The 27,661-nt window shown below is 40.1% G+C and overlaps 1 protein-coding gene across 2 annotated transcripts; it reads right to left on the reverse strand.

The window, feature by feature from the left end:
- Nucleotides 1–39: 39 nt before the first annotated feature.
- Nucleotides 40–24,981, reverse strand: eno4 (enolase 4). 2 transcript variants are annotated; one of them, XM_030070760.1, is made up of 13 exons: nt 24,813–24,981; nt 19,989–20,117; nt 16,795–16,982; nt 11,268–11,410; nt 9,528–9,697; nt 9,284–9,412; nt 8,946–9,014; nt 8,198–8,362; nt 7,865–7,990; nt 4,918–5,092; nt 3,032–3,093; nt 835–952; nt 40–149 (listed from the first exon to the last, which is right to left on the reverse strand). In XM_030070760.1, exons 1-13 carry the CDS (start codon nt 24,972–24,974, stop codon nt 82–84), a joined length of 1,704 nt encoding a protein of 567 aa, XP_029926620.1. In that variant the 5' UTR covers nt 24,975–24,981; the 3' UTR covers nt 40–81. The 2 variants fall into 2 exon arrangements, with proteins under 2 accessions (XP_029926620.1, XP_029926621.1); XM_030070761.1 differs by lacking the exon at nt 7,865–7,990.
- Nucleotides 24,982–27,661: the final 2,680 nt, after the last annotated feature.

Genomic DNA, 27,661 nt, shown 5'->3' on the forward strand with positions numbered 1-27,661 from the left:
TTTTTTTTTTTTTTATTCTGACAACAATAGTATCATGGCCTTCATGTGTACGTATATTCCTTTAGTCTGCCTCTCAGAATATCATGGAGCAGTTTGCTGTTCTTCTGGTTTTTCGCCGAATAGCTGGGTGGGTCGATTCTCCTTGGAGACTGCGGACAAGACAAAATAGGGAAATCAGCTGAATGGACAGCAAAAGCTTTTTAAAGCAGGACCACACTGGCCTCCCATACGTGAATTGAAATCATGCTGCTGCTGCTACAATTGGAGCACATAAAGGCTTTCACTCCACCTCAGTCCACTCTGATGTGATTCACTCCTGTTTTGTATGGAATCTACTGTATTCCTCAAACAGGAGAACACACTACACACACACACACCCACAGACCAATAAACATGCCAGCATTTTATTACACACACATACATGCACGAAGTTGCCTTGTGGTAAGCATTCAATGTCTTTTTTTTTTTTTTTTTTTTTTTTAAAGAGGGATGGATAGGAGAATATGCATTTCTGTGTATGTAATTGGCCAATTAACAGATCCAAAGCAGGATTTTTTTTTCTTCACTCTTCCAACCCCCTTCCCCAAAACACACACACACAAACACACACTTGTATGATTCCTGACACACTGTTTGCTTTCACATCCAAAGCACAGAGATGGGGTGAGATGTGTCTTCTCAGCAGCCCAGGCGTTACTACCCCCCCTACACACACACACACACACGTCTCTCTCTCTCTATCGATCTATCTCTCTGCGGCTTTGTCTAGCCTCATTTTTATCTCTACCCAGCTGAAAAAAGACAGGGGAGGAGTAAGAGAAAAAAAAAACATACCCAGGATTCCCTGTTGGGCCAGTTCTTCCTCTATAGAAATCAGGCGGTTGTATTTAGTCAGCCTCTCACCACCACTCAGACCTCCCAGTTTGACATAGCTCAAGCCCAGCCCAACTGCCTGAGGAGAAGGAGAAGAAGGGCAACAAATGGGGAGAAGGAGGCATTAGACCATGCTGAGCGCAGGTGTGTGACGCCACCAAGGGGAAGGAAAAGGAGACGAAGAGAGAGAGAGAGAGATGAGGTCATATTCACTTGGGTTTAGACTGATACGAGCAGCTGATTAATACCCTGACAGTCAGGGTTGTCCACCTCTGATGAGAAGGAAGTTCCAGGGCAACACCTCTGCTTCCATCAGAGAAATATTCCAAACACAACACCTGCTGTTCTCCAGAGGACTTTTCCCGGGAAAGAGCCTTCAGATACCACATTAAAGGGACAGTTCACCCCCCAAGCTGTTGTGTAGGACAGTAGTGGTGCTCTCTTCCTCTCATTGTTACTGAGTGCTGGATACTGGCTGGATGCTCCACATGCTAACTGTTAGCCTCCTGCCACTGAGCTGGACTTCCCCCCAGCTAATAATCTTAAAAATAACCACCTTAATCCACTCAAGGAGGGTTTAACATCACTTTACAAATGTCACTTTCTGAAACTAAAATGCTGATATGATTACTGAGAGCATATAGGCTATAGCATATAGCATATATGTGTGTTTGTATACATTTATCTATTTGTGTATATGGGTACTTGTGTATTTATGCCCGTGTATGTGTACATGTAGGTATATGTATGTACGTATATATGTATGTGTGTATGTATATATGTATGTATACATGTATGTGTATGTGTGTATATATGTATATACATGTGTATGTATGTATGTATGTATGTATGTGTATCTATGTGTGTATAGACGTGTGTATGTATGTATGTGTATGTATGTATGTGCATGTGTGTATGTATATATGTATGTATGTATATATATGTGTGTGTGTGTGTGTGTATGTATATATGTGTATATATGTGTGTGTATGTGTATATATATATATATATGTGTATATTTTTAAATTTTATTTTAATCCCCATACCCTTCCCCAGGGGGCCACTACCCCCACCTAGGCCGTTATTGCAAATAAGAGTCTGCTCTTAATTAACCTGCCTAGTTAAATAAAGGTTGTAAGTAAGTAAGTAAGTAAGAATAGTTTTTTTCTCAAATTACTGTATAAAATTGTATTACTCCTGTTACTGACATCTATAAAACAAACAAACAAACAAACAAACAAAAAACGGTTACTTCTGCATTTCCTGTAGCACGTAAAAAAAAAAAAAAATAAAAAATTTAAATCTAAAAATGTTGCTACACCTCATCCAACTCAAACTTTGTTTAACAGTTGGAATGGGATAAGGCAGTAATTTTTCAGAATGTCAGTTGGGGGGAAGTCCACCTCAGTGGCAGGAGGCTAACAGTTAGCGTGTGGAGCATTTGGAGCATCCAGCCAGTATCCAGCACTCAGTTATAACTCAGTAGCATAGCAGCTAGTGGAAAAGTGAAATAACGTCAATTTTTTTTCCTTCAAAACAGGAGTACTATACCTTTCAGCACAGCAAATGGAGAAGCTTTCAAGAATGGGCTATAAGTTATTTAAAAAAAAAAAAAAAAAAACAACTACTGTGTCATATCAGTCAGCAGTAAAGGGTAGCGAAACTGAGATATTTTTACAGGAAAATGCTGTGGATTATCACAAAGGAGCTGCCAGCTCACTGAAAGATTTTCATTTTTAATCATTTCAATGGGAAGTTTTAGTGTAACAATGTAATACTGTCCTTTACCAACTTTTCCACCCTCCCAAAGTAAAACTCAGATGGAGACACAGACCTCTGAGGGTTTTTTTTTTTTTTTTTGTCACTTGGCTGGCTTTGTTGCAGCAAAAGCACAGAATCGCAGTTCAAATATTGTGATATGAGCAGAACAGTTGATGTGGGGGCCTAGAGGAAAAACAGTCAGCACATGGACTGTGACACCCAGAGCACACAGCACATTATTACAGCAATTAACTGCTGCACTGCAACTGAGAGGGATTTCCACTCGGAGAGCCAACTAAACAAGCCCAGGGTTGTGAATGGGTGCAGGACCACACTTGGAAGAGACAAATGACACGGAGCTGAAAGGACAGGGAGGAAGAGTGAGGATGGGGCTCACCACATCTGATAGAGAGTCATCACTGCAGGGCTCTCTGCATGTTGTCCCCATTATCACTGCACCTGGCAATCCAACAGATGGACACACACACACATACACACTTTACTTGACAATTATAAGCTTCAAGTCACAATAAACTGGCATTTTAGGAGCAACATCCTGTAATACAATGTGTTTTGGGTTGAAACAGAGTGTTGGGGAGAGTCTGTTCAAAAGTAATTGGTGCATGTAAACAGAGGGTATAACAGGGAGAGAAAAGTAGCTTTTTATGATGGAAGGGGCAGGACGGTGGAAATACTCCACAATATCATGGCGAAGCTGGTTAAAATTCTTATGTGGACTTAACTACAAATGTGTTAACCGGATTTTTTTTTTCACAAAATCAAAATCACCAAGTAAACAGGCTGAGCTTAAGAATTTGAGGCCACTGGTTGATAAACGCAGCTCTACCTACAAAAACTGATCTCCCTGCAACCTAATCTGTGCTCGCACTAAAATGTGGTACAAGCCATGTGGGTCTGTGCACCTTTTAATGCAGCTGCAGGATAAGTTCACAGTAACGGAAATACAACACAATATCACTGCAACACTGCTGCATTTGAAAAATTGCTTGATATTTTGGTCCAGTGACTCTCTTCAGAAGACCAAAGCATCAGATTGCCACCAGTAGCTACAGGGACTGCCAGCAACACAGTACAGTTACTAGCTGGGAGGCTCAGGTGAGCACAGGTGAGTCAGATCAGTCAGGGGCCCTGATCAGCCAGTGCCTCAAATATAAATTCCACATGCTAACATCAAGAAATAAACCCAAAGTCAAATCCAAAGCCAACAGCTTGAAAAGCATTCACATATATGCATTTCATAAAATTTCAACAAAACTCAATATAACAAACATTGATGGTTAGGAGTACATGTAGTATATATTTGGTATATGAAATACAATGAATATCCACATGAAAGTCATGAAACTACAATAACAACATATATTTATGTCCTATGCAAATCTGATGGAAACGTATTATTACACCTCCAGCACATGTGGATGTGGTTACATTTCCGCCTTAATCCACTCAAAGAAGGTTTAACATCACTTTACAAGGGTCATCTTCCAAAAGTAAAATGCACATATGACTACTGAGTACACAGGAATGGTGGTTCTGCTCAAATTACTGTTTAAAACTGTATTTTTCCTGTTGTCAACACCTGGAAAGATGCGGTAACTTCTGCACTTGCTGTGTCACTCTGCACCGGAGCAGCAGCAGAACCACAGAGGCACAAGGAGACTGCCTGAATTTGCTATCATGTGTTTTCTTTGTTGATGCAGCTATGCTAGACCAGCTTCAGTAGTAACTGAGCACTAGCACAGAGAGCTTAGACCACACCAGATATTCAGTATATGAATATCAAGGCTGCCATAGTTTTCTGTAGACTTTGATTGTTCCTGATCAGCCTTTGCAGACTTAGCATACATTAACTTAATGATGATACATCTGAATTCATGTTTTATGGCAAATAATCACTGCAATATAAAATGCAAAACAACAATCCAACCTGTATCCATCCATGGCATTTTAATGGGACTTAAAATCCCCAGAATGACGTATATGCTAAAAATCATTCATTTTGGTCAGTATAACATATCATTGCATTGTCTATAATTTACGACAGGTATTCAAAGTCCATCAATAACCCCCCAACTTCTCCAGTAGTATTTACCATCTGAGAACAGAGGAGAACAGTATTTTCTGGTTGTATTTACCTACTGACAGTTTTCTGGTATGAAGCTGATATGACCTTCAGTCTTTTCCATATGTTATAAATACAGCATTAATAAAATATGGAAAAAGGGAGGAACTCCTCCCTTCCTCCACCAGTGGTTCTGTTACCTTGATAATCTGATGTGATGCGGATCAAGTCGCTGATTGAAGTCTCATTCATTTGTCTGAGTATATGACCTTTGACCCCGGGAAGAGGCGGGGTCTGGGGCTTGGTGGTGACATCAGAGAGCAACAAGCACGAGCCTCCAATGGCACTGCTCAGCTTGTCCCACTGCTCCACATCCTTCCAGAGAGCACAAACACCAAGCACTGAGTTCTCTACACACACAAACAGCAGGGTGCTTCATGGGTTCTTTGGTTCTATATGCAGCCATAATGACGAGAGACCCCACTCATTGGTTAGAATTTTAAAAATGGCGAGGTACAGAACCCAGTTTAACCCATGCTGAGATCCACTCTGACCTGTGTAATAACCCTTTGAAACCTTGGAGCCGCCGAGCTTTTATTTAGGAAAATTTCTCTTTACATCTCTGTTTTTCTTTTTATTTTGGGGGTCAATTTTTTGGTTAGTCTTATTTAATTTAAAATTGTCTTTATTTTCTGGTCACTTTGTGATTATTTTCTTGTAACTCTCTTTTTTTTTTTAACTACTTTGCTCATCAGCTTTTTTTCCTTATGTTTCTGAGCAAAATCAAGTGAATTTTGCTCAGTTTAACCCATACTGAAACCAAATCCAATTCTGATGTCAGCATAGACTCTAGTGGGAAATCTGCACATGGGATGTCATAAATCAGAACTTAAGAGTGAAATCCAAGCACTAAATGGCAATGAGCGAGTGCTCTGGGAGAAAGCTGGGCTCACCAGTGTTAGATCTTTTTCCTCTCATCTTCTTTTGCTCTGGTATAAAATGACACAGGCCGACCAGGTCAGCACACACACAGTCTACTGGTGTGATCTTGCACGATTTCCGGGGATTGAAATGCTTAAGATTTCAACAGTTCCCTCTCACTGCCATTTTGAGGCCATCAACATATCCCCTGGTGCAGCTTTAAAAGGTTTATGACGCTGCCACAAAGCATTCTACTATGGTACAAAGATAAAGACTCATTTTCTGGTGCTATGTAGAACCCTTTTTGTTAAGAGTGTGCATGATCCTGTGTTACATCTACTACATAACTAGGTACATGGCTTAATACCTCATCTGGTTGCAGAGAACGTGGTTGAATGGTGGAGAGATAAGCGGTTTATACGTGACAATCAGATTGTCTGCTTGTGTTGACGGGTCAGTCTGGTGTCAAGAGGTCAGCTTCAGTTCATTTCAACGCACGCTGATTATGGCTTCAACGGGAAAATAACTGCTCAAAAGGAGCATTTATGATAAGGAAATTATGTTTATTACACGATTAAATTACAGATTATATTATGTAAGTGTTCTTTTTGTGTGTTTCGGTTGATGATAAGCACCATTTACACGTTAAATCCCAGATCTCAAACACTACTTAAAGCATCAATGAGCTAAACCTCCAACATTCGGTTCAGTAAAACCAGAGTAAAGAAATTATTTTTAACCACATCTCCAATCACAGTGCATTCACAGTTATATTTGAGGCATCACTCATATTCTAGGGCAGACGTTTACAAACTTTTATTTTTTTATTTATTGGTAAAAATTTGTTTGATTGTTTACTTAGCCGTCAGAATTCATGTTAATGCCACAGTTTTTGTTAGTTGAAAATTCTGATTTGATAAGATATTTTCAAGTAACCTTTCAGGAGTCAGGGTTGGTATATACACATAGAGAGAGGCAGTGCTGAATAGCTATAGGAGTGTGGTTGAAACAGTTTGCTTGAAAAAGTGATTTACATAAGTTTAATTAAAGATGGCATTTTTCATGAAATGAAGTGGTGGCCTTTGTATTTGAGGTATAGATTTCATATTATACAACGTAAGAGTGATTGTCTGTGTTTGCAAACATGTTCTGGCACTTCATTTGGTTCTCAGATGGTTAAGGAGCAGAAGGCAGAGTGTGTGTGTGTGTGTGTGTGTGTGTGTGTGTGTGTGTGTGTGTGTGTGTGTGTGGTTTCAGGTTTTTGAGCAGCTATTTGAAAGAGGGAAGGGAAAGCCAATAAATAAAACTTAAATAAAGTGATTTAAGTATATTGTTACATTATTGGCTCCTCTTATTATTATTATTATTGTTGTTGTTGTTGTTGTTGTTGTTGTTGTTGTTGTTGTTGTTGTTGTTGTTGTTACTGTTATTGTTATTATTTTACCCAGCTAATGATGGAATACCTTATTGCTTTATTGGCAAAATGTTATTGGTTTCAAAATTTTATCCATTATTGGTAAATTATTACATTATTAACTTTTATTACATTAAGAATGGAAAAATTAATATGTTATTGGCTGTTATTACATTATTGGCTGCTACAGACCCCTTAAAAGCAACCCAAGGACCCCTAGGGGTCCCTGGACCCAACTCTGAAACCCACAGTTGTGAAGTGCCTTGGCCTTGCAGAGCGCTGGTGCACTGCAGCACAGCCACAGTCACAGACATGCTGCTGCTTCCAGGCAGCGTGCTCAGGCTGGGAAACCACACACCATGACGGCACAGTCAGAGCCCAGCCTTCAACAGCATTTGGAGAATGAGCATGTTTTATAGAAGAGCCATTTGTGACAAAATCCAAACTTTTACATTTCAGTAATGTTCAGTGGTGTATTTGTGAAGTGGGTTTTCAGTGGTATATGCATGAGCATTTCAATAATGTATGGGAGAATGTATTTCAGCAGTCCTTATGACAACATTTTGGTGGGTAATGTGAAAGGTTTTCCTAGTGTGTGTGTGTGTGTGTGTGTGTAAACGTTTTCAGTTTCCATTTTACATGTGAGGGTGGTTTAGCAGGGCATATGAGAGGTTTTCAGTGCTGTGTGTGAGTGTTTCAATCCTTTAAGTGAGAGGTTCACACAATACTTGTATGTGAGAGGTGAAGTAGTTGTTTGTGAAAGCCAACGTGTGGATTTTGTCTCCTACGGACCCTCATAGTTTTGAACTTACCTCTTTCCTCAGTGGATCAATCAAAGCCACCACAGCCGGGTATTTACTGACCAGAGCTTGATACAGATCCACTAATTCATCAGGAGACTTGAGACTTCCTGTCGCAATGTTATACTTTCCTTTAGACTGAGCAGAAGAAAAAAAAAAAAAAAACACATAGATTTCTCTTCACCACTCCGCCTCTCTCTATCCACTGTGTGTATCTTTGCTAGTGAGCTGCACTCTGCGGCAGCATGCATATCAAATCGCTTTGATTTACACAAGGACTACCTACGCAAGGACTCCCAGCACAATGAATCACGTACAGCAAGAGTGTACCTTTCGTCAACTTACATAGTCCATTAGCTCATGAGCAGCACAGTTTACTGCCAAATGAATCTCTGTTCCAAGTGCCAGTCCAAGGTCGCTGCAAGCTTCAGCAATCAGATCCAGAGGCTGCTCAGGTCGCTCGCACCCGACAGCTAGCGCTCCCGTGTCAGACAAAGCTGCCTGTACCGCCTGGGTGCAAAGACAGGCCAACGAGATCAGTGTGTTGTGCGCTTTTACACGTCATATCGCAACACTATTTTTTTTTTTTTTTTTTTTTTTTTTTACAAATCACCCTGGAAACATACAAAAGTTAAAGTAGGGTTAGCTGGATGCTGGATTTGAAAGCATGGATGGAGTATTCAGAGGTTTGAATGAGACACAGTTGTCAATGCAAGGTTATTAGAACATGAGTGTGTTCTGCTCACCCTCTCCATTGTTCACCTTATGAATGTAAGTGCTAGGGGTCATTGAACAATGTGGCAGAAATACTCCGCGTATACAGTACAAATACTGCATGAAAGGAAAACTTGAATAGTACTATTCAGCAATATTGTGCAGTTTTCAATGCCACAATAATCATTTCTGCATAACTACAAGCCCGCATACCTTGAGTTAATTTGAAGATTAGCCATGAAAGTCTAATAGAAATCCCCTTTTATCAAGTTAGTATGTGTCTGCTCTGTTAGGAGAGCTTTGAATCCTGCATCCACCTTTTACATTCTGTGTGAACTCGGTTCCTTTCCTGCAGCGAATAAAAGGAAATGTCCCTCACCCCGGCTTTTGATGAAGTGTTCATTATTCTCATCAGCTCGTTTTGTAACTCGAGGGCCATTGTGATGATCTGTTGAAGAAGTTCACTGTAGTTCAGTATGCTTTTAAAACCTTATGGTGAATACTGAACGTGGAAAAATTGACGTTCCTTACCAACAATGTACCGTATCACACGACAAAGAAAGGTGTGCGCTCACCTCTTCCTCAGGCGCGTTCCAGAAAACTTTGAGAACAATCACTACATACAGAGAGCCAGCCTATGCCAGTTATCAGCTCATGTAACAACTGTATAGAGAAGGACAAAAGCAACAAAAAGATGCGTCTGAGAGCGTGCAGTACTTGTTTGACTTGTTGTCCCGCCGCGGGGATCAGGATGACCTCCTCCAGTAAATTGAGCTTTCCCGGTGATGTCTTGCCACAGCTTAGCAAAGTTACCAAGGACACAGGGACGTGGAACTGAGTTTGAGCCTGAATGAAATTGTAAAGGACACACATATTACCTTCACGGAACTGTTAGAATGTACTGGCTGGTTGTATGTGTGTGTGAGAGCATGTGTGTCCATGTGTTTGTGCCTTGCGTAACCTCTTGGTTCTTCAGAGCTGCGATGTATTTGTACAGTGGGACCCCCTGTATTTGGGCCCCAGTTTTGGCCACAGCCAGAGACACAGAGCCGATGGCCCAGCTTCCAGGCAGCACCGGTTCTGGCGGCTCTCGCGGAGGAATCGGCTTCTCCACATTGGTGCCCTTTTTACCTGGAAAAAAAACAAAACCAAAGACTGGGGTCTCATTTAGCACTTCAGCGCTGGGGGTTTAAGAAAACTTATGGAACACACAATTTAGGCTTTGTGGGTGACACTCTTATCCAGAGTGACTCACAATGAGTGCAACAGAGAGCTATCACAACACACTGCAAAATCTCTCCATGTTAACAAGTCATGTTAACAAGTTATTATATTCCATATGATCATCTGTTTCTTCAAACAACCCAAGAAAATATCCGCCAGTGGCACATGTGCCCATGTGCTAATCCAATTTGCTGATAGTATCAAGAAAATTACACTTTTTGAGAAAATGCTGCAGACAAGTAAGTTTGTCTCATCCCACTTTATCACTTTGTCTCAAACCCAAGCTTATCTCAAACATCTGGGTGCAAAGCTGCCTAAGAGTGCTAGTCAGAAAATATAGCTTTTTGCTTATCAAATGAGAGAATGCTCCAATTCTAAAAAGGTTTTAGGAAGCATGGATGTCAGCCTCTGTGGACTAAAGTTCTTGCATTGTGGTGCGTTTGGACAGCTTGTTGGAACCGAAACTTAACTTGTGTGAGTTTCTGTGAATGACACCTCCTGTTATTCACAGAGGTGGATTTTTCCTCTGCTATCATTCTTAAAACTACTTACCTTAATCCACCCAAAGAAGGTTCAACATCACTTGACAACTGTCATTTCCCAAAACTGAAAACTACACGACTACTGTGTGGACATGGACAATAGTTTGGGTCAAAGTATTTATTCCTGTGCTTTTGCTGTTACCAACATGCAGAAAGATCCAGTAACTTCTGCACTTCCTGTATCACTCTGCACCAGAGCAGCAGCAGCAGCCACAGAGACACAAACAGACTGCTTGAATTTGCTGTGGTTTGTTTTCTTCATTGAACACATGTTCACATGTTGAAGGACAAAAATAACAACTTTCTCCAGAGTACTAAAAGAAAGCTGGCGAGTAATGCTTGTTCTTCTCCTCTATTCCCCACTATCCAATGTTTGACGTACCTTTCAGGCACCTGCCAGCCACCGTTGTTACTGAGGACCAGCACAGAGAGCTTAGACCACACAAGAAAATAGTTCTGCTGTTGATAAAATTTATTAGAAAAAAGGTTTATGCAAAAAAAAAAAAAAAAAAACCTTGGAAAAATTGTTTTACTTTCTTTTACTCAAAGTCCAGATGTCTATGATAATATTGTGATTCTAGGCTAAAATCACAAGTATTTCCTTGTTACTAAATCTGATTGCTGTTATATGTTTGTAACAATTTTCTGAGTTTTTTTCTCAGAAATTTGTCACTTTTATCTCAAAGAATATCAGAGAAGTTTTTTTCTTGTAAATTTACAACTTTAATCTTGAATTTTTTTTTTCTTGGAATATGACATATTTTTTCTCTCCCTGCAATGGCAATAATAGGCGGTTGTACTTGCTCTATGTCTAAAAACAGTAGAAAGTTGCTTCAGTATGGTTTCTGACATATTTCACAAGGCTTTTGGAAATGGATTTTAATAGCTATGCCCAATTTTAGTAAGTGTTGTAGCATGACTACTCACTGCCCTACCTTTATCACCACTCTTCCTCCCTTTAGGCTGTGCAGGTGGTGGAGTGGGAGGCTCCTCTTCCAGCTTGCTGGGTGAGCAGCTCTGCTCCCTCTCCCTGCTCTGGATCTCCTCCTTCTCCAGGTAGCGAGCCATGAAGAAATTGCTGCCCAGATGCCACATACACAATCACTTTTAGCCTTCAGAGCACAAGATCAGTAGCCATGAGCAGCAAGGGTGAGCAGGAAATCAAGGCTTTCTGCTGGGTTAATGGGGAGTAATTTAAATATATAATGTAAAACACATTGAAAGAATGTGTAAAACTGCATGTTAGACACTTATGGAAGAGAATATTGTCCTGCAGGATGCTCACAGCTAGGGGCTTCCCACAGTATTCGACTAGTTGACTAGTTAACAAGCAAGCCTTCCAGTCCACACTTTGCGTAAGTGTCGACCAGTCATCTATCTGTAATTCTAGCTCTATGCAGTAATGAAATGGCTGAATTGTGACTGCTTTTAAAAAACAAAAAAGCTAAATTCATAAACTTTACGCAAACCATGGGCATGAGTATAATATCATGATACAAACAGTAGGCTTTTTATGCTGAGACAATCAACCAGCATAAGGTGAATATTTCATTATTGCGCTTATATATAATCTATAAACTAGCTAGGGTTTTAGTTGTGCAGTCATTAAATTATGGTGATACAGTGTACACTTTTGGCAGTAACCAATGACTACTGACATTCTGTGACCGTGAATGCTCTACTAAGCGCATCTCAACTGTCTTCATGTAAAATGCATGTCACATGACCTGTATATTTCATGTAGAAACGACACAGATCACTATTTCCAAACTGCAGACTACACTGCAGCAAGCAAAATCCAGTTTGGTCATGGATGTGCTGTGTCCCAGATACTGAAACCACAGTGAATTCAAGACGATCATGGGTGAAGGGTTCTGCACCACCGGGACCCTTGTCAAGAGATAGTTTTTGTTTGTCTTAAATGCTTCTCAGAGGCCTGAGATGCCTTTCACCAGCATTTAAACACAAGAAACCTATTGCTGATCCAGCATCACTGTGACGTTCGTATATATCATTTTACTAATTAGAAATATAGTTTTTGTATTTTTTGTTGTTGCTAATCTTGTTGGCCTTTTTGATGCTAATTTCCTCTCTTTTTCTTTTCTTTCTTTTCTTTTTCAAATTTTTTTAACCACATTCTGTAAAAAAAAAAAAAAAAAAAAAAAGTTTGAAAAGAGTTAAATTGTCATACATAAACACTGACTGGTGAGATTACACCAGAAAGGAGAAAATGAAAAATGTTAAAATGATCCCTCATACATTTTCTGCATTGGAACAGCGTCTAGTGAATAAAAGTACACTAACATTAAACTATTCCTCATTTTGATGAGGACCCCTTGGGAGCCCCTCAAGGCCCTCTGGGAGTCCCTGGGCCCCTGAGGATGATTCTATACCAACATATTTCCACTGCTTATATTGTTTGCTGATTTTCCAGACATCTAATTTCAATCCAGCCACATTATGGTGATCCAATAATAATGGCACAGTTTGCTCCCTTAAGCCATGGTGATGCACAGTAACTCATCAAGCACCTCTGTTGGTTTATGGGAGATGGTGCAAAAGCGACCAATAGGAGTAGCCCAGTGCACCGTGTTGATATGATAGGCTGTGACAATTGGCAAACAAGTGCAAAGCTTTAACCTCTGCATGACCCCACTCCAGAAGGTCAACACACAGCAAGCTATATTTGACCCCATTGGATCTTAACGTACAGAAATGGAGACCCTTATTAATCTATTTATTCATGTCTGCTTGTCTATAATTCATGTCTGCGTGTTTGTCTATAATTTATAGGTCTGTGCTCCAGATCATTCCTGACAAAAAACTGTTTAGTACATGAATTTATGCATTTCTAAACTTCAGTTTGTGTACCATACATTACAAAACGGATGGTAAGGGATTTTCAGTTAGATATTAAGTGATGTGACAGGGGGCTATTCAGCAGAGGGGGCGAGACGTTGGCGTCCTAGAAGAGTCCTGGGGGCAGGGCATTTTTTATCCCAGCATACATTTTTCCTGACACAGTATTAAATCAGGAAGCAACTACACATATATAGACCTACAGAATATTGAGTGTAGGGTTCAGCTGACGTTTTTTTCTCCTTTTTTTTTAACATTAGTACCAATATTTTTGTATCAAAACTGCAGATAGTTGACAGTGTATTGTAATTCCATATCTTTAAATATAGCCATTTTTATGCTCATAGATTAAAATTTAAGTGTTTCCCTCAGAATTTTATTTTGTGACCATCATGGCACTCTAAACTTTCTACTGAAACCCAGACTAATACTGTGATGATGAATTAGTGTATCCACATGTATGTAAATATAATTGCATGTTCCTATGGTAGCATTGTATCTAAACATCTCCTGTTTGCTTTGTGAGTGGATTTGAACTAAGCTATGCCCACCCCCTGCCTTGCCCCTTCCACAGGGCAACTACACCCTCCACCCATCTCCTTCCTACCCCATGTGGCCTTGTGAAACCCTCAGGATGCTAGATGTCATGTGACCCACACAGCCTTAAGTTGTCATTTTGGAGGCTCTATGGCTCTATCGGCTCTATGGCTCTATCACCATTAAAGCAGTAATATTTCATTTTTGAACATTGAAATAACCTGTCTGTGCCTGTTGGAGACCGTGCGTGTTTACGCTTTGAATCCACAGAAACTGTTTTCAGTGATAAGACCAAAAAAAGAGAGCGAGGTTAGACCTGTTAGACTAACTCACAGTCTTCTTTAGGGCCATCAGGAATGTGGGTGTGTACATAATCACATAGATTCTAACAAGGCATCAACATCTTTAAGGTTAGCAAATCCATCATAAATATCAATAGCATTGGATATTCACAAAAAAGAGAATAATTGCATATAAAAAAAAAATACCCATATTAAAAATATATACGTATAGTATTTTACAGTATAGATGATTCCTCAGTATAGGTTCCAGTACTTCACTTAAGTTGGTTACCTGTCATGAAGAGAGAGATGACTACAGTAGGGAGTGTGAGGGGATTTCAAGTGATTTTTATTTTTTTCACAGCATTGAGTATGGGGCTTAATATGCACTTTCTTGACTGCACCTGTGTCAATTATCTAGTGCTACTCTGATTGCCTGGCAGCTGACACCAGCCTTGGTAGATCTGTGAGCTGTCACTTGTTTTTATATGCCCTGAAGAAGACTGTGAGTTGAGACGCGTAGGCGCTAAGCCCATTTATTAAAGGCTTTTTAATTTTTGCAAAGCAGCATGCCTTGGTATTTTTTGGCTATGACCTATTGATCACACACAGTACAGGTCAAACCTCTCTCTCTTTTTTATCGTCTTATGATGTGTCCTTGGATCCAAAGAGCACCTGTTTTTTGATTTGTGAAGTAGTGCTTCTAAGCCAGTCTACTGGCATTTGCTCTCTCTGTAGATGTTTTTCAGTGATGGTGGAACACAGAGCAATAATATGCAATCATAGTAACAAAGTTGTAACAAGAGAGCAGCAAAGCTAAATATTTAAAGGTGATTTTGCATGTTTAAGCCTTATAGCTACAAAACACTGACATTACAAAATACACATTTCTGCCTGTCTTTTCCCAAAGCAAATAGTTGGATTTTAGAACTCCAATGTCATTATTCCTATTGCTGTTCCATCACTATCATAGTCACTGTTATGGTCCTTTAAGAACATGGTGAGCATCAGTGTTGTTTTTTGGTTTGGTTTGTTTGTTTTTATTACTGCAGATTGTGTTCACTGCGTCTTTAATCGCCTACAGACGACTTTAAGCTGATTACTGCTGCCTCAAGACAGATTTTAATGAGTGACAAGTATCAGGGTGGCAATTTGACCGATGCAGGGGGTAAACGAGTCGCAATATATGGGCTTACACCGCTGCAGGGATTTGACACAGTTCACATAGGTGTCCAGAGGGGGAGCGGCTTTAGGGGCTTAAGACCCTGATTTATTTAGTCAAGTCCTCATCTTTTTGTCTGTATGCGTGTTTATTAACCATAACCAATACATACTGTTTCTCTTCTTGTGTCACTGTTAGCAGTAAGAATCCTCTACTCTCTGCATCACTCTGATGTAAGCTTTTGGGTCATTCTTGTGAGTCTATGGCTAAACTTAAGACAACTGCGTTGCCTTCAAAACAGTCATGCAAGACACCCAATTTTGGCCTTAAAACCAATAGAAATGTCAGTGAAAAAAGCAGGTAACTCACCTTACAATCAAATATGTCCTGAAATGATCCACCCCAAAAATGGTTGCAAACGGTGCTTTCGAACAAATTCATTTAGCATTTCCATGAGCACAGCCACACAGTTTTGCTGCTGCTAACTGCTAATGCTGCATTCACAGGAACTCTGAACTCAGAATTTCCAACTTGCATCACTAGTGTTTTATATCCTCTAAAACTGGCCAAGGCAGACTTTGCACCCAGTTATTTTAAAGGACCATACCAGTGATTCTGCATGATAAGTGTAATATCTACAAAACGCATAAACTTCATGTTTCCTCTAATCTTTGCACTGAGCAAGAGGTCAGATTTTACAACTACAATATCAATTTTCCTCCCTTTTCTCCAGCCATTGGTTTTCATTCATTCCACTATGATATGAAAATGAACTTTCAGAGACTTCAGACTTTCTTCACACAAGGATTCCATCACCATAGTAAAGTTGTCCACTTTATTTTCCTAAAAGCAGAAGCAAAGTTGTGTTTTGATGACTTGAAATTGGGCAGATTGAAACAGTCTCTCCACTAGAAAATAGTCCCTGGGGAAATGTTGAAATGAAACTTTACCCAGCCAGATATCAGCTGTGTGGTTTATGAATAGCAGCAACTTTGTGAGCCGGAGAGGCAGAACATTATAAGGTGAGTGTTGGTGTTCAACCAACAATTCATTTTTAAATATTGTGGGATTTTGATTGTATGTTGTGGAATTTGTAGTACCGCCATATGATTCAAAAAATGGTTTGTTTGCTATTTAAAAAATGGGTAAATTGTAGTAATCAAGCCAAACATTCACCACTGGGATGGTCCTTTTTTTAAAGTTGTATTTTGTTTTTTCTTCCCCAAAATTTTAGGCTGATTTCCTTATTTATCGTTTAATGCATGAAATTCTAAAAATTTGCCCCTGGGGCACAATGCCCTGTACCACCCTACAAGGGATAAGCCTCTTAACCCGGGCATTTCTAAGAACACCCCTGGGTCACTGTGAATATTTATAATCACTGTTAGATTGAAGTACAGTATAAACCTGTAAAATATATCTCATACTGTGCATAAGCAGAAATAATTCTTTGATTTATTCTCCTAATAACAAAAGATAACAAAAACTGTCTAAGCAGCACTATTTGAATCTCTAAAATCCATGGCTGATCACACAGTGTGCTCAAGACCTTCTTTCACTTTAATAGGCCTTCAGCAACTAAAACGTCCTCAGTAACTGGAAAAAGTTTCCAACATTCGGTACCTGAGTATGTGGTCTACTCCTGCCTGGTCGCAGGGGTCGAGGTCCTTCAGCATTTCACTCAGAGGTTCATTAATCCACTGCAGAGCGGTCATTACGTGGTTAAACCTCTCCTCGCTCTTTGCACTCAGGCCAGCTGAAGTCTCCTCAAGGAGCCCACAGTCGTTGGAAATGGCAGCTGAGGAAAACAGCTGAACACAAGGGGGTGTGGTTGAAAAATACATGCCTTTAACCTGAATTGATTCTAATGAGACCTTTGGATCAGAGGAATATGTTTCATGATATCAAAACCCTTGTGGCAGGACTCGATGCGTGAACCAAGCCAATTATTACAGTGAGGCAAAGGCTTGTTTGCAGTATTTTGGCACTACCCTGCCAAAATAAACCCCGGGCCCAGGCTGTGATGAGCCGAAACACTGCATCTGCACCGCCGACACAGTCACATACTCCTGACCTACAGCTGGCGGTATGGTTGGAGGGGCAAGGATATGAGTTAATATCTGCTCTCTCTCCACCTCCTCCTCCTTTCTCTCTGTACCCTCTTCTTTCTCTCTCCCCATCTCTCTCTCTCTGGGCATGATCTTTTGGGTGCGAACACAAGCATCACTGTTTCCTGTCATTACAGATTACCGTTAGCACTGAATCTAGCTGGAAATGGGCCCAGCTGTAATCCAATAGCCTGGCTTTAAAGTTGCTAACCCATGCCATACTTCTTTCTTATTACCAAATCAGAAAAACAGCTGTGGCTTTCATTTGATAGTGCAAAAGAGAATATTAAAGCATCACCAGTGTATTTAAGCCTTGACACATCAAGCAGCTGAAGGCTGACTTGGAACACCTTTGTTTTCTTTTAAAGGGATAGTTCCCCCATTTTGAAAAATGTGATATACTGAGTGTTGGATACTGGCTGGATGCTCCAGATGCTAACTGTTAGCCTCCTGCCACTGAGGTGGACTTCCCCCCAGCTAACATTCTGAAAAATAACTGCCTTGAATAACTCAAATTGTTCATTAAACAATTTGAGTTTGGTGATGTGTAGCAGATTTTTTACAGCCTGAGATAGCACAAGGAATGGTAGAAGGTAGAATTATTTCATTGTGTGCTCTAAGCTTTGTGTGTTCAATCACAATCAGGGTTTTCCCTGCCTTATAATTTCTTAGGCGCACCGCCTAGACGTTTTCACCGACCGCCTCGATCAAATGAACGAGGAAAGGGGGAAAAAACGCGCATCGATATATTCAATCTGCGGCTCCTTTAGGAATCTGTTGATGATGCTAACTTGGATTGACCGGGGGGAGTTAGGCGGGTACTGGGCCATACGTCATGAAATACTGACAACGGAATTAACCAATCACTGCAGCGAATAGTTTCTGCTTGAACGCTGAGAGGATGGCTTTCAGCCGCAACACATCCGCTGTAGGCTAGGCGGTGGTGGAATGTATGAATCGCCTAGCGCGAAAAACACAAGCGCTCGCAAATACCAGTGATCCATTGGCCATTTGGGTGACATGTGTGAAGCGTGCAGATTAGCCAAATAAAATGGAATCTATTTTTAACGCGGAATTTGGCATAACAGCTGCACCGGCACCGCACGAGCCAAAGGGCAGACAAACTCTCCAGCTACAGCAGTGCACTGACATAGATTGTGTAACAAAGTGAAGAGTTGCCACTCCGCGCTCTATTTTCACTGGCTAACAGCAGCACACTGGCTTAGCTTGTCTATTCAGAGAAGAGGTATCACTTCGGATTTTTTTTTTTTTTTTTTTTTTTACAATCTTATTGAAAAATAAGCACCCCCCCACACACACCCTCCCACCCCCCCATGCCCCACGCCTAAGACCTAAAATTGGCCAGGGAAAACCCTGATAATAGTGACTGGCAGGTGTGCGAAATATGTGCAATAGAAGGGAACAAAGCAAAAGAAGAAGCTAGCCAAATCTGTAAAGTGATGTTAAACCTTTGAGTGTATTAAGGCTTTCATTTTTAAGAGTGTTAGCTGGGGGGAAGTCCAGCTCAATGGCAGGAGGCTAACAGTTAGCATTGGGAGCATCCAGCCAGTATCCAGCACTCAGTAACAATGAGAGGAAGATAGCACCACTACTGTCCTATACAACAGCTGGGAGGGAGAGAAGTCACATTTTTCATAATGAGTGCAAAACATTCACTGTTCTGTGTTAGCAGTGTCAGTCTTGAGGGAAGGTTCCAGCACTCTTTTGACTTAGGACTACACCTACTCTAATCTAGTATGGCAATACTTTGGAACTGCTTGAATTTTTCAAATTTTTGAAAATTTGAAAGACGTCATCACGCAAAACTTGATGTTAACGACTTCCACTTCTACTTTTGCAGGGCTGGTCGAGAGGAGATGGTGACAAACCTGGTTTCACACTAATTTCTCCGCCAGTAGTGAGTCCGTTCATCTCTAGAGCTAATTCACTGCTGTTTTGGAAACACTGTTGTGTATCACTCCTTAGTTTCAATTTACCACTTTCCTGTGTGCTGAGATTCCCTGCCGGTGACCGTACCCAAAGCTAGAATTTAATGTAATCTTTGCCAATTGGTGGGTGGGAGGAGGGGTGGGTAGATGCGGGGAGGGGTGGGGGGGGGTTGCTTCTCTTTGTTCCAGTGCCAATTTGTGAGTTAGGCTGACGTGGAGGGGTAAAAAGGATTGAGAAGTGAATTATTAGGCCCTAGGTGTCTGTCCTCGGTGACCTCACCCTGCCCTCGATTCATAGTGTCACATCTCATTTTTCTGGTCTGTGTGATACTGTAAAAACTGAAATGGCAAGGGTCAAAGGTCATAGACTGTCTTCTGATTGCTACTCTCCCATCTCGCTTGTTTCCCCAAGCTCCCTCTTCACATCAGAGCTTCCCGTGTGGTTGAAGGGACCCCTGACTGTCAGTTCAAAACATTAGCACACATTTAATGAATCGGACTCCCTTCGTTAAACTATTATTTGTTAATTATTTACACTGAATGCATACGCTGGATGAAGCAGGCTTTCCAAGAGTCTCACAGATGAGCAGATATCAGCAACAGTTCAACTATAATTTGCAACACTGTAATCTGAGTGTTAACATACTATGCAAATGTCAACATAATAAATACACATTGGTCTTGTAATTTGATGCATCAAAACAAAGTTATGTCTGCAGCATGAAACCAAAGAAGCAAGAGTGTTACTCATAGATTTTACCTTTTCTTCATTTCTGATGATGCAGAAGACCTCTGCCTGAATGGAGAGCTGTCCTCTTGCATCATAAACTTCCTTTCCCTTTAGTTTGCTTATCCTTGGTGGTGCAGCGAGTTTTGTAAAGTAATTTGCCTACAGTGACATTTAATGATCAAAACACAGTGAGGTCCATTTTCCCTTGAACTCTAATGGGAAAATCGTAGAGACAAACAAGCACTGAAGTTATTTGAGTCTTTTAGCACTGAGGCAGGAGCATGATGATTCATGGCTGCCTTGATAACTCATGCCCTTGATTACATAAAGGTATTTATCAAACCACATAATGCATCGTCGTTTGCAGAGTAATTTAGATCCATCACACAGAGATATGCTCAAAAATGCTTGACATACAAATATCTACCTTAAATAATCATAATGAGCCCAATTGCTTTTGTCCAACCTGAAATGCAGGGACAATGAATATAAGGTAATTCTTTAGCTGTTCATTCATCAAGGCTTAAAATACCCACACATTAACCCTTACTGTCTGGGGCTCAGCCAAGAGTTGTTTTCACATACAGCATTGAGCCAAAACATCAGACATTATGATTTTGATGCAATTTGACTATTTGATAACTATTTAGAATGAACAGAAACCGCATTTCTCATTCTTGAATGAAGAATAAGATCTTTTTGAATCTAGAAGACTGGCCACAAGCGAGCACATCTCGTCTGTTCGCAATAGTCAGAGCGCTGTGAGGCCGTGCTGCCTTCAAGTGCTCCTCCTCAGCTCCTTCTTACGAATGGACAGTGAAATGCTTTTGGCCTGAAGTAGTCTATCAATAAAGTGGACCTGTAGTAAAAGTAGTTTTTTGGTGTCAGTTACAGCATTTTATTTTGGAAATTAAGTAGCACAGAGCTTATTACTGAAAGGTCTGAAAGGTCAGAATGAAGAGAAGATTCACATCAAGGGGGCACACTCCTAGCTTACCAGTAGAGTGGTAGTTTGCTGCATATCATTCCCTCTCTTTGCTGCCTTTCCCCTCCCTTTCTACTGTCACTCTCAAATAAAGCAGAAATGCCCAGATGTAAAAGTGAAATTGAACTCTGGTAAAGTGTTGGGTTGTATAGTTCCCTGTGATATGAGTCTACATGCTGGTGAAATGTCCTCATTAGGTGCTCTGTGCTCCTCAAGGCTGCTAATCTACAATACTGGATTTGTATCATAGCAAGAGTTCCCAAAGTAACACTGTTACTACATAAAAATGACACATAACAACAAACATCAACAAAGTGGATTACACCAATATAAAAAAAAACAAGTCCCTGTACCCATTTTTTCATGTCATTACAATAATTTGTGAAAGCAGCCCACTATCAGATCATTTCTTCCTGGCAAAGCTGCTACCTGCAGACATTACCTGCCGGCATCCACTTTTCAATTCAAATAGGAAAATAACAAGAAAGGAGATATTTAATTTCCTCCAAAAATGGCTAATAGAACATGGTGTTTTTTGTATTGGCATAATCTGTTTTGTTCATATTTGTTTATGTGCTACAAGTGTTGTTTTGGGAGCAGTTTTGCCGCACTACAGAAGTGAATGGGAGCTAGAAATCCAGTATTATGTATCAGCAGCCTAGTGGAGCACAGAGCAGCTAATAAGGATATTTCAGCACCATGTGGACTCACATCACATCCTGGGAACTAGACAACCCAACACTACCAAAGTTCAGTTTTGCATTAAGACACTTCTACTTGCAGCGGTTGTCTCTTCAGCAGCAAGAGGAAAAATATGTAACACCTAAATGTTCAAACAGAAACTTACACTAATGCTAATTACTTAGCCTGCTGAGAATATCAAACATATTGCCATACCTATTCACTCATTTACTCCCATTCAATTCTAAATAGCACTATAGATTTCTAATTCCATCAGTAAAAGTAAACCTAAAGTGAAGGAGGAAGCACTCGCTGTGTATGAGAAAGCTGTGTCAGAACTAGCGTTAAAAACTTTTACATTATGAAAGAAGTTACCTTGACAAATATGCTGACCCTAACTTTTCACTGTACAGTAAATAAATTCTGTATTTGCTGGACCAAAATGCAGTCGCCTTTTGCCTTTTATTAGCTTCTTGTACTTCTTTGGCACACCATGGCTCCTTCCAGCACACCAGGGTAGGGCAGCAGCTGTTTGAAAATCTCTTACTAAGTTTACTTACTTACTAAGATCTTAATAACAACTACTTATTTTTAAAGTAACTCAAAATTAAATTTGGTTGCACCACTCAACTTTATGGAATGTCTTTACTAGTAAAGCCTTAGTAAAGTCTATCTGGTTATGAAGGAACATCTATAACTATATATAATTAATTATATTTAATTTCATTATTCAACCTGCTGTATAATGACAAATAAACTTCCTTGTATCCTTGTATCCTTGTAACTGTCCAACAGAAAAGCATCAAAAATATAAACAAGGAAGTCACAACCTAAGTACACCGAGACCAAACATTAACATCTCATTCAGATACAATGAGAGGAAGATTGAGAAGATAAGATTTTTTTTATTTTTTTTTAATGTGCTTTGACTGTGTTTTGATGATGTTGACCAATGGTGTGTGACCGGCCAAGTTAGGAAATGTTTGGTGCAAAACTGTCCTCTGTGCCATGTATGACAGGGATGCATATTAGTCACAATAAAACAATGCACAATATGTATTTACGATTTCAGCTACCTGACCTGAAAGAAAGCAGCAGAATTATGCCCAGAGAATGAAGAGCTGCTGGTAGCTACAACAGTGTAGGGGAGACTGGGGTAAGATGAGCCATTTTTCATATTTAGGATCACTACATCAAGGCAATCATAGTTTTGTCGCTAACTAATATATCTGCATATATTTCAGGATGTTGTGCATCTCTTCAAACAAACAGAATGAGTGTAAACATAACTGTTTCCATAATATAGCACGTCCAAAAAAAGTGGTCTCGTGGCACAACTTACCCCGTGTATGGGGTAAGTTGAGCATAGGGGCGGGGTAAGTTGAGCCGTATGCCTACTCCCCCTCCACCTTCCTCCCCACCTCCATCCCACCCCTCCCTCACCTTCTCCCTCCCTAAATAACAGTCACTTCTTCACATTCATGTGTATTTTTATTTATTAAACACAATTCAACAGGTACAATAAACAGCTGTTTTAACATACCTTAAAGTGCGCCTGGGAAGAGAACATTAACAGCTGTGTTTTTGGAAAGAAAACACTAGAACACTAGTTTCTTGGTGTCCTTGCTGACAGTAAGGTCAGTTATGAACATATGAACGTAACACATTTGAACACTGAACCAAAATACACTTACCCCATACACTTAATATGTAATTAATATTTATTTTATATTTATTTTTAATTAATTAATTAATTAATTATTTTATTTTTTTATTCATTCATTCATTCATTCATTCAATATTTCATATTTATTTAATATTTAAGACATTTAGGCTACAGCCAAAATACACTTATTAAGTGTATGGGCCTCCGGCTCAACTTACCCCTGGCCAAATGGCTCATCTTACCCCAGAGCTACCATTTTGACTTTTTTAGTCCCCACAGCTAAAATGGTGCACTTTTATGCTAGGTTTATGACCTCATGTTGTAGCTCATAGATACCACAACTGATGTATAAAACAAATTTAAAATGATCTGTTTTGGTCTTAACACAATTCTCATGAAACTGATGATAGATTGAATTCACTTTCAAGAGTAAAAAATGCTTTTTTGGAAATAAATGTCTAACCCCTTTACCCATGTGGTTCTTACCTTCACAGACTCCATGAAATGATGCCTTCCTCCTAAATATTTGGTCAAATGATCAATGTTTTTTACCGTTTCCTAGCAACAGGGGGTGGCTCAACTTACCCTTTGGCTCAACTTACCCCAGTCTCCCCTATAACTCACAAATTTATGAGAAAAAAAACTAAAAAATTGTAGGATTATAGTCACAAATTTATGAGGAAAAAACTTGGAAAACTAGTTTTCTTCTCTTATTTATTTAAGAAGGAAATCCTTTATTTTAAGAAGGAAATCCTGGTGATTGAAGCGCAGAATGACAATATTAGCATCAGCATCTGGACGACATCTGGACTGAAGAGACATTGCCGTGACTTGGGCTGATTCAGAAGAAAACAATATTGTGATTCTGGGCTAAAATCAGCAGGATTTCCTTGTTACTAAATTCCATTGCAAAGTTGAATTTGATGAGGCCATCAGCCGCAGGCCTGATACATGGCGAGCAGCAGAAAAAAAAAAAATCATAAAATGGCTTTATAATCTTAGAATTTTCAAGTTCTTTTTCTCAAAAATGTCTCTCATTCATTCAGAGTTCCACCTCTTCCCTCCAAACGCTCCTTGGTGTTGCTCTGTCCTGCAGGACGTGTGGATGCAGAAATGGGAACCCCAAAATGATCTCAATCGAGTGTAGCCCAAACAGTCCAAACAAACAATCATGGCAGAGTATGCAGGTTTTCATTCCAAAAACACACTACACACCTAGTAATTTCTCTGGTTAGCTTCCCCCTCTGTGGCTGAGGGCATGCTAATAATGAAATCCCATGTTGGAGCGCTTGATTAAAATCTCACATATTACTGGCCTTGGTCGCACATAATGGACAACTGCTACTTTCACACCTTTATTCGTGTAATTACGGTATTTCCCGTAGCACTTGAAGGCAGCACTCCTACCTGGAGCGAGGAGCAGCTAACAGAGCAGGGGAGTGGCTCTGATAAGTGCTAAGCTAACTAGCTAGGTCGGCCTGTAGCACTCTGCCTGTGTGTCCGACATGAGAGCGGCTCCTACCAGGTCGCCGTAAATGTCGCCGGACTGGTGGAAGAACAGGTGGTTGAGAGCTCGCTCTATCTCCTGCGGGACTCCGTTCCCCTGGTAAAACTCCGCGGCTTTACTTTTCATGTCAGACAAGTCCCGTTTCTCTTTTGAGCGCCGAAATCCGTCACAGGCCATTGTCCAGGTGTCCTCACCGGCTCCAGTTGTTTCTGCGTTGTCCGGGAAACGACCGGCACAGCAGTGTACAACGGTTGCCTGGCAACGGAGAGTTACGTCAGGACTGAACCTTTGTTGCTCTGTTTTTCTTTCCTTGTAATTTTTTTTTTTTTTTTTTTTTTTTTTAATTATTTTAGTTCTTCTGTAGTAATTTATGACTTGTGAGGTTGGTCTAAGCTGCAGGAATCAGACCTGTAAAAAAATCAAACAGAGTAGGGGAGAAGGTCTGTAATATTATCAGACAGCTTACTGAAATGTCATGGCTAGATTTTGCTGGGGTTCTTTATTATAAAACAAATAAATAAATTAATAAATAAAAAAACATGGCTTATCCTCTCCAGAATATTTATGTTCATTGTAATGTTTTGGGTACCAGAGCAGCCTAAAGTTGGTTTTATATTGTTCATTCGATGTGAAGGTTACATTTACATTAACATTTACATTTACATTTACCTCAAAAATCAGTAGCTTTGCCATGAAAGTTCCAAACCAACTCTGATTGTTGACAGTCCTCAAAACATATCCACATTTTTATTTACATGAAACACAGTATTTTGAATAGCTTCTTTGCTGTGTATCTCCCAAACCAGAAACCAGCTCTGATATGTTTGTTGATGGTGGTGATGCAATTAAAAACAACATGTAATTACTCTATTATGTAAAAAAAAAAAAAAAAAAAATCCATGAAAACCATTTTAGGCCCACAATGACAAAAGTAAAAGACAAAGATGTTATGGTGAATATTAACAACCATAGTTTGGGATACTGACACAGGCTACATAGTGGCAAAGCTATCTATTGAAATTAATAGACAAATATTATAATATCTTACAGTTTTTAGATGTTTCAGGAATGTCAACAAACATATTGGAGTAGGTTTGACACTTCTGAGTTGCCCAGTGGGGAAGCTGTTGATTTTTGAAGGGCAAACATTGAGCTGAATACCAAAAGTCCAATCTAAAACAAACTCTAGCCTTATGTTATTTGTGAGATGGCCTTCAGGTCCCCAAAGATGGTCAGCTAATCATCACTTTCTTACTGTAGAACCCATCTCATCAAGTGTTTGCACCAGCTAACGTAGCCTTAGTGGTGGCCAAGGGCAGATGTTCCTGTTCCTTGTTGGGCAGGGGCAAGAGATGGAAAAATTTCCCCTCGGCAGTTCTTGAGGGGTTTATACTTACACTCCCATTTATGTGAAGGAACTCTTAAAAATTATAGAATTATTACTGATACCCAGGGGCGCCACCAGGGATTTTGGGCCCCATGAAAAGAAATCTTACTGGGCCCTTGTATAGCCAACCTTTTCATTTCAGGCCTTTCGAGGGCCCCCTCCCCATTGTGGCCCTGGGTAATCAGTCCCGCTTTTCCCCCCACTACGACGCCCCTGCTGATACTATCTACAAAACAAAGTATTTTGGTATGAAAACCAATCTTTATAGTGAGACAACATATTCATTATCAGAAATAAACATCTGACATTTGTAACAAAGCAGACAGCTTGAAAATGAGTGCAGAAATGAGGGAGTTGTGATTTGAACTGGAGACAGACGTCCTGCCTCCGTACAACAGACAGGCATTAGGGGGGCGGAGCTCCATCAGCAACCGCCAGATAACGAAGAGACAAAACGCAGCCGGTAAACCAGTTTCATGCGACAGAGGAAACATGTCTGTCACCTCGTTTTTTTTAAAGTTCTGTCTCTGCAGAGTGACGACTTACTAGAGGTGGGCATGCCACCACAATCTGTGATCACACACACACACACACGAAGCATATAATCAACATAAATGCTTCTAAAATATATTGTATCATTTAGAATTACATAGTTTTGTTTCCAGTAATGTTTAGGGAGGAGAACTCTCCCTTTACCCAGGATTCCCTTGGGTTTCTGCCTATGGTGCTGGCTATGTGCCAGTGACGTGGGCATGTAACTTTAAAATGAGGTGCTTTGCCCATAGGTTAGTTAGGTAGTGAAGAGTTTGTTCAGGTTAACCGAGCAGACTCCTGTCAAGCTACAACTCGGTGTTTTGGAGTGGAGAGTAGAGCTAAAGGCACATCGCTCCGCTGTGACACAGTAACCTACATATGGAAACAAACCTGCTGTGTTCCCTGTTCACTGAGAGCACAGGAAATGTGAATGGTGGGTTTTCTGGAGCGTCTCCTCTGACCACAATTAGAGAAACAGTCTGTAAAACCTGCAATGGAATGTGATTTTTTTTTGCTCATATATTTGTTTATTTATTTATTTGTTTGTAGTTTGGTTGGTTGGTTCAATTACACTATGTTTTGTTTGTTTGATTGTTGGTTTGTTTGTTTGTTTTGTTTTTTGTAACTCCATTCATTTAAAGGCAATCATGTATCACCACTAGATGAGGTGGGTCCCTCCTCCATAAAGGGCCACTCACCCCAAAATAATTCCATTAGTCTGAGTTTCAATGGAGCAGCCTGAGCATAACGCCTTAAAATGTGAATGTGTTTTCCAGTGCATGGAAAGCAAGAAAAATACATTTTCCCAGCATGAGAGGATTATGTGAAGGAGGCACAACAAGAAAAGAGTAGTAAATGAGCAGAAGCCTTCAACTCAAGAACATACAGTGGGCAAAGTTTTCCTTTCCTTTTTTTTCCATGACCAAATCTTTTCCCTAACCCT

The sequence above is a fragment of the Myripristis murdjan genome, chromosome 15 (assembly GCF_902150065.1).
Source record: "Myripristis murdjan chromosome 15, fMyrMur1.1, whole genome shotgun sequence".
In the NCBI taxonomy this organism is placed as follows: Eukaryota; Metazoa; Chordata; class Actinopteri; order Holocentriformes; family Holocentridae; genus Myripristis; species Myripristis murdjan.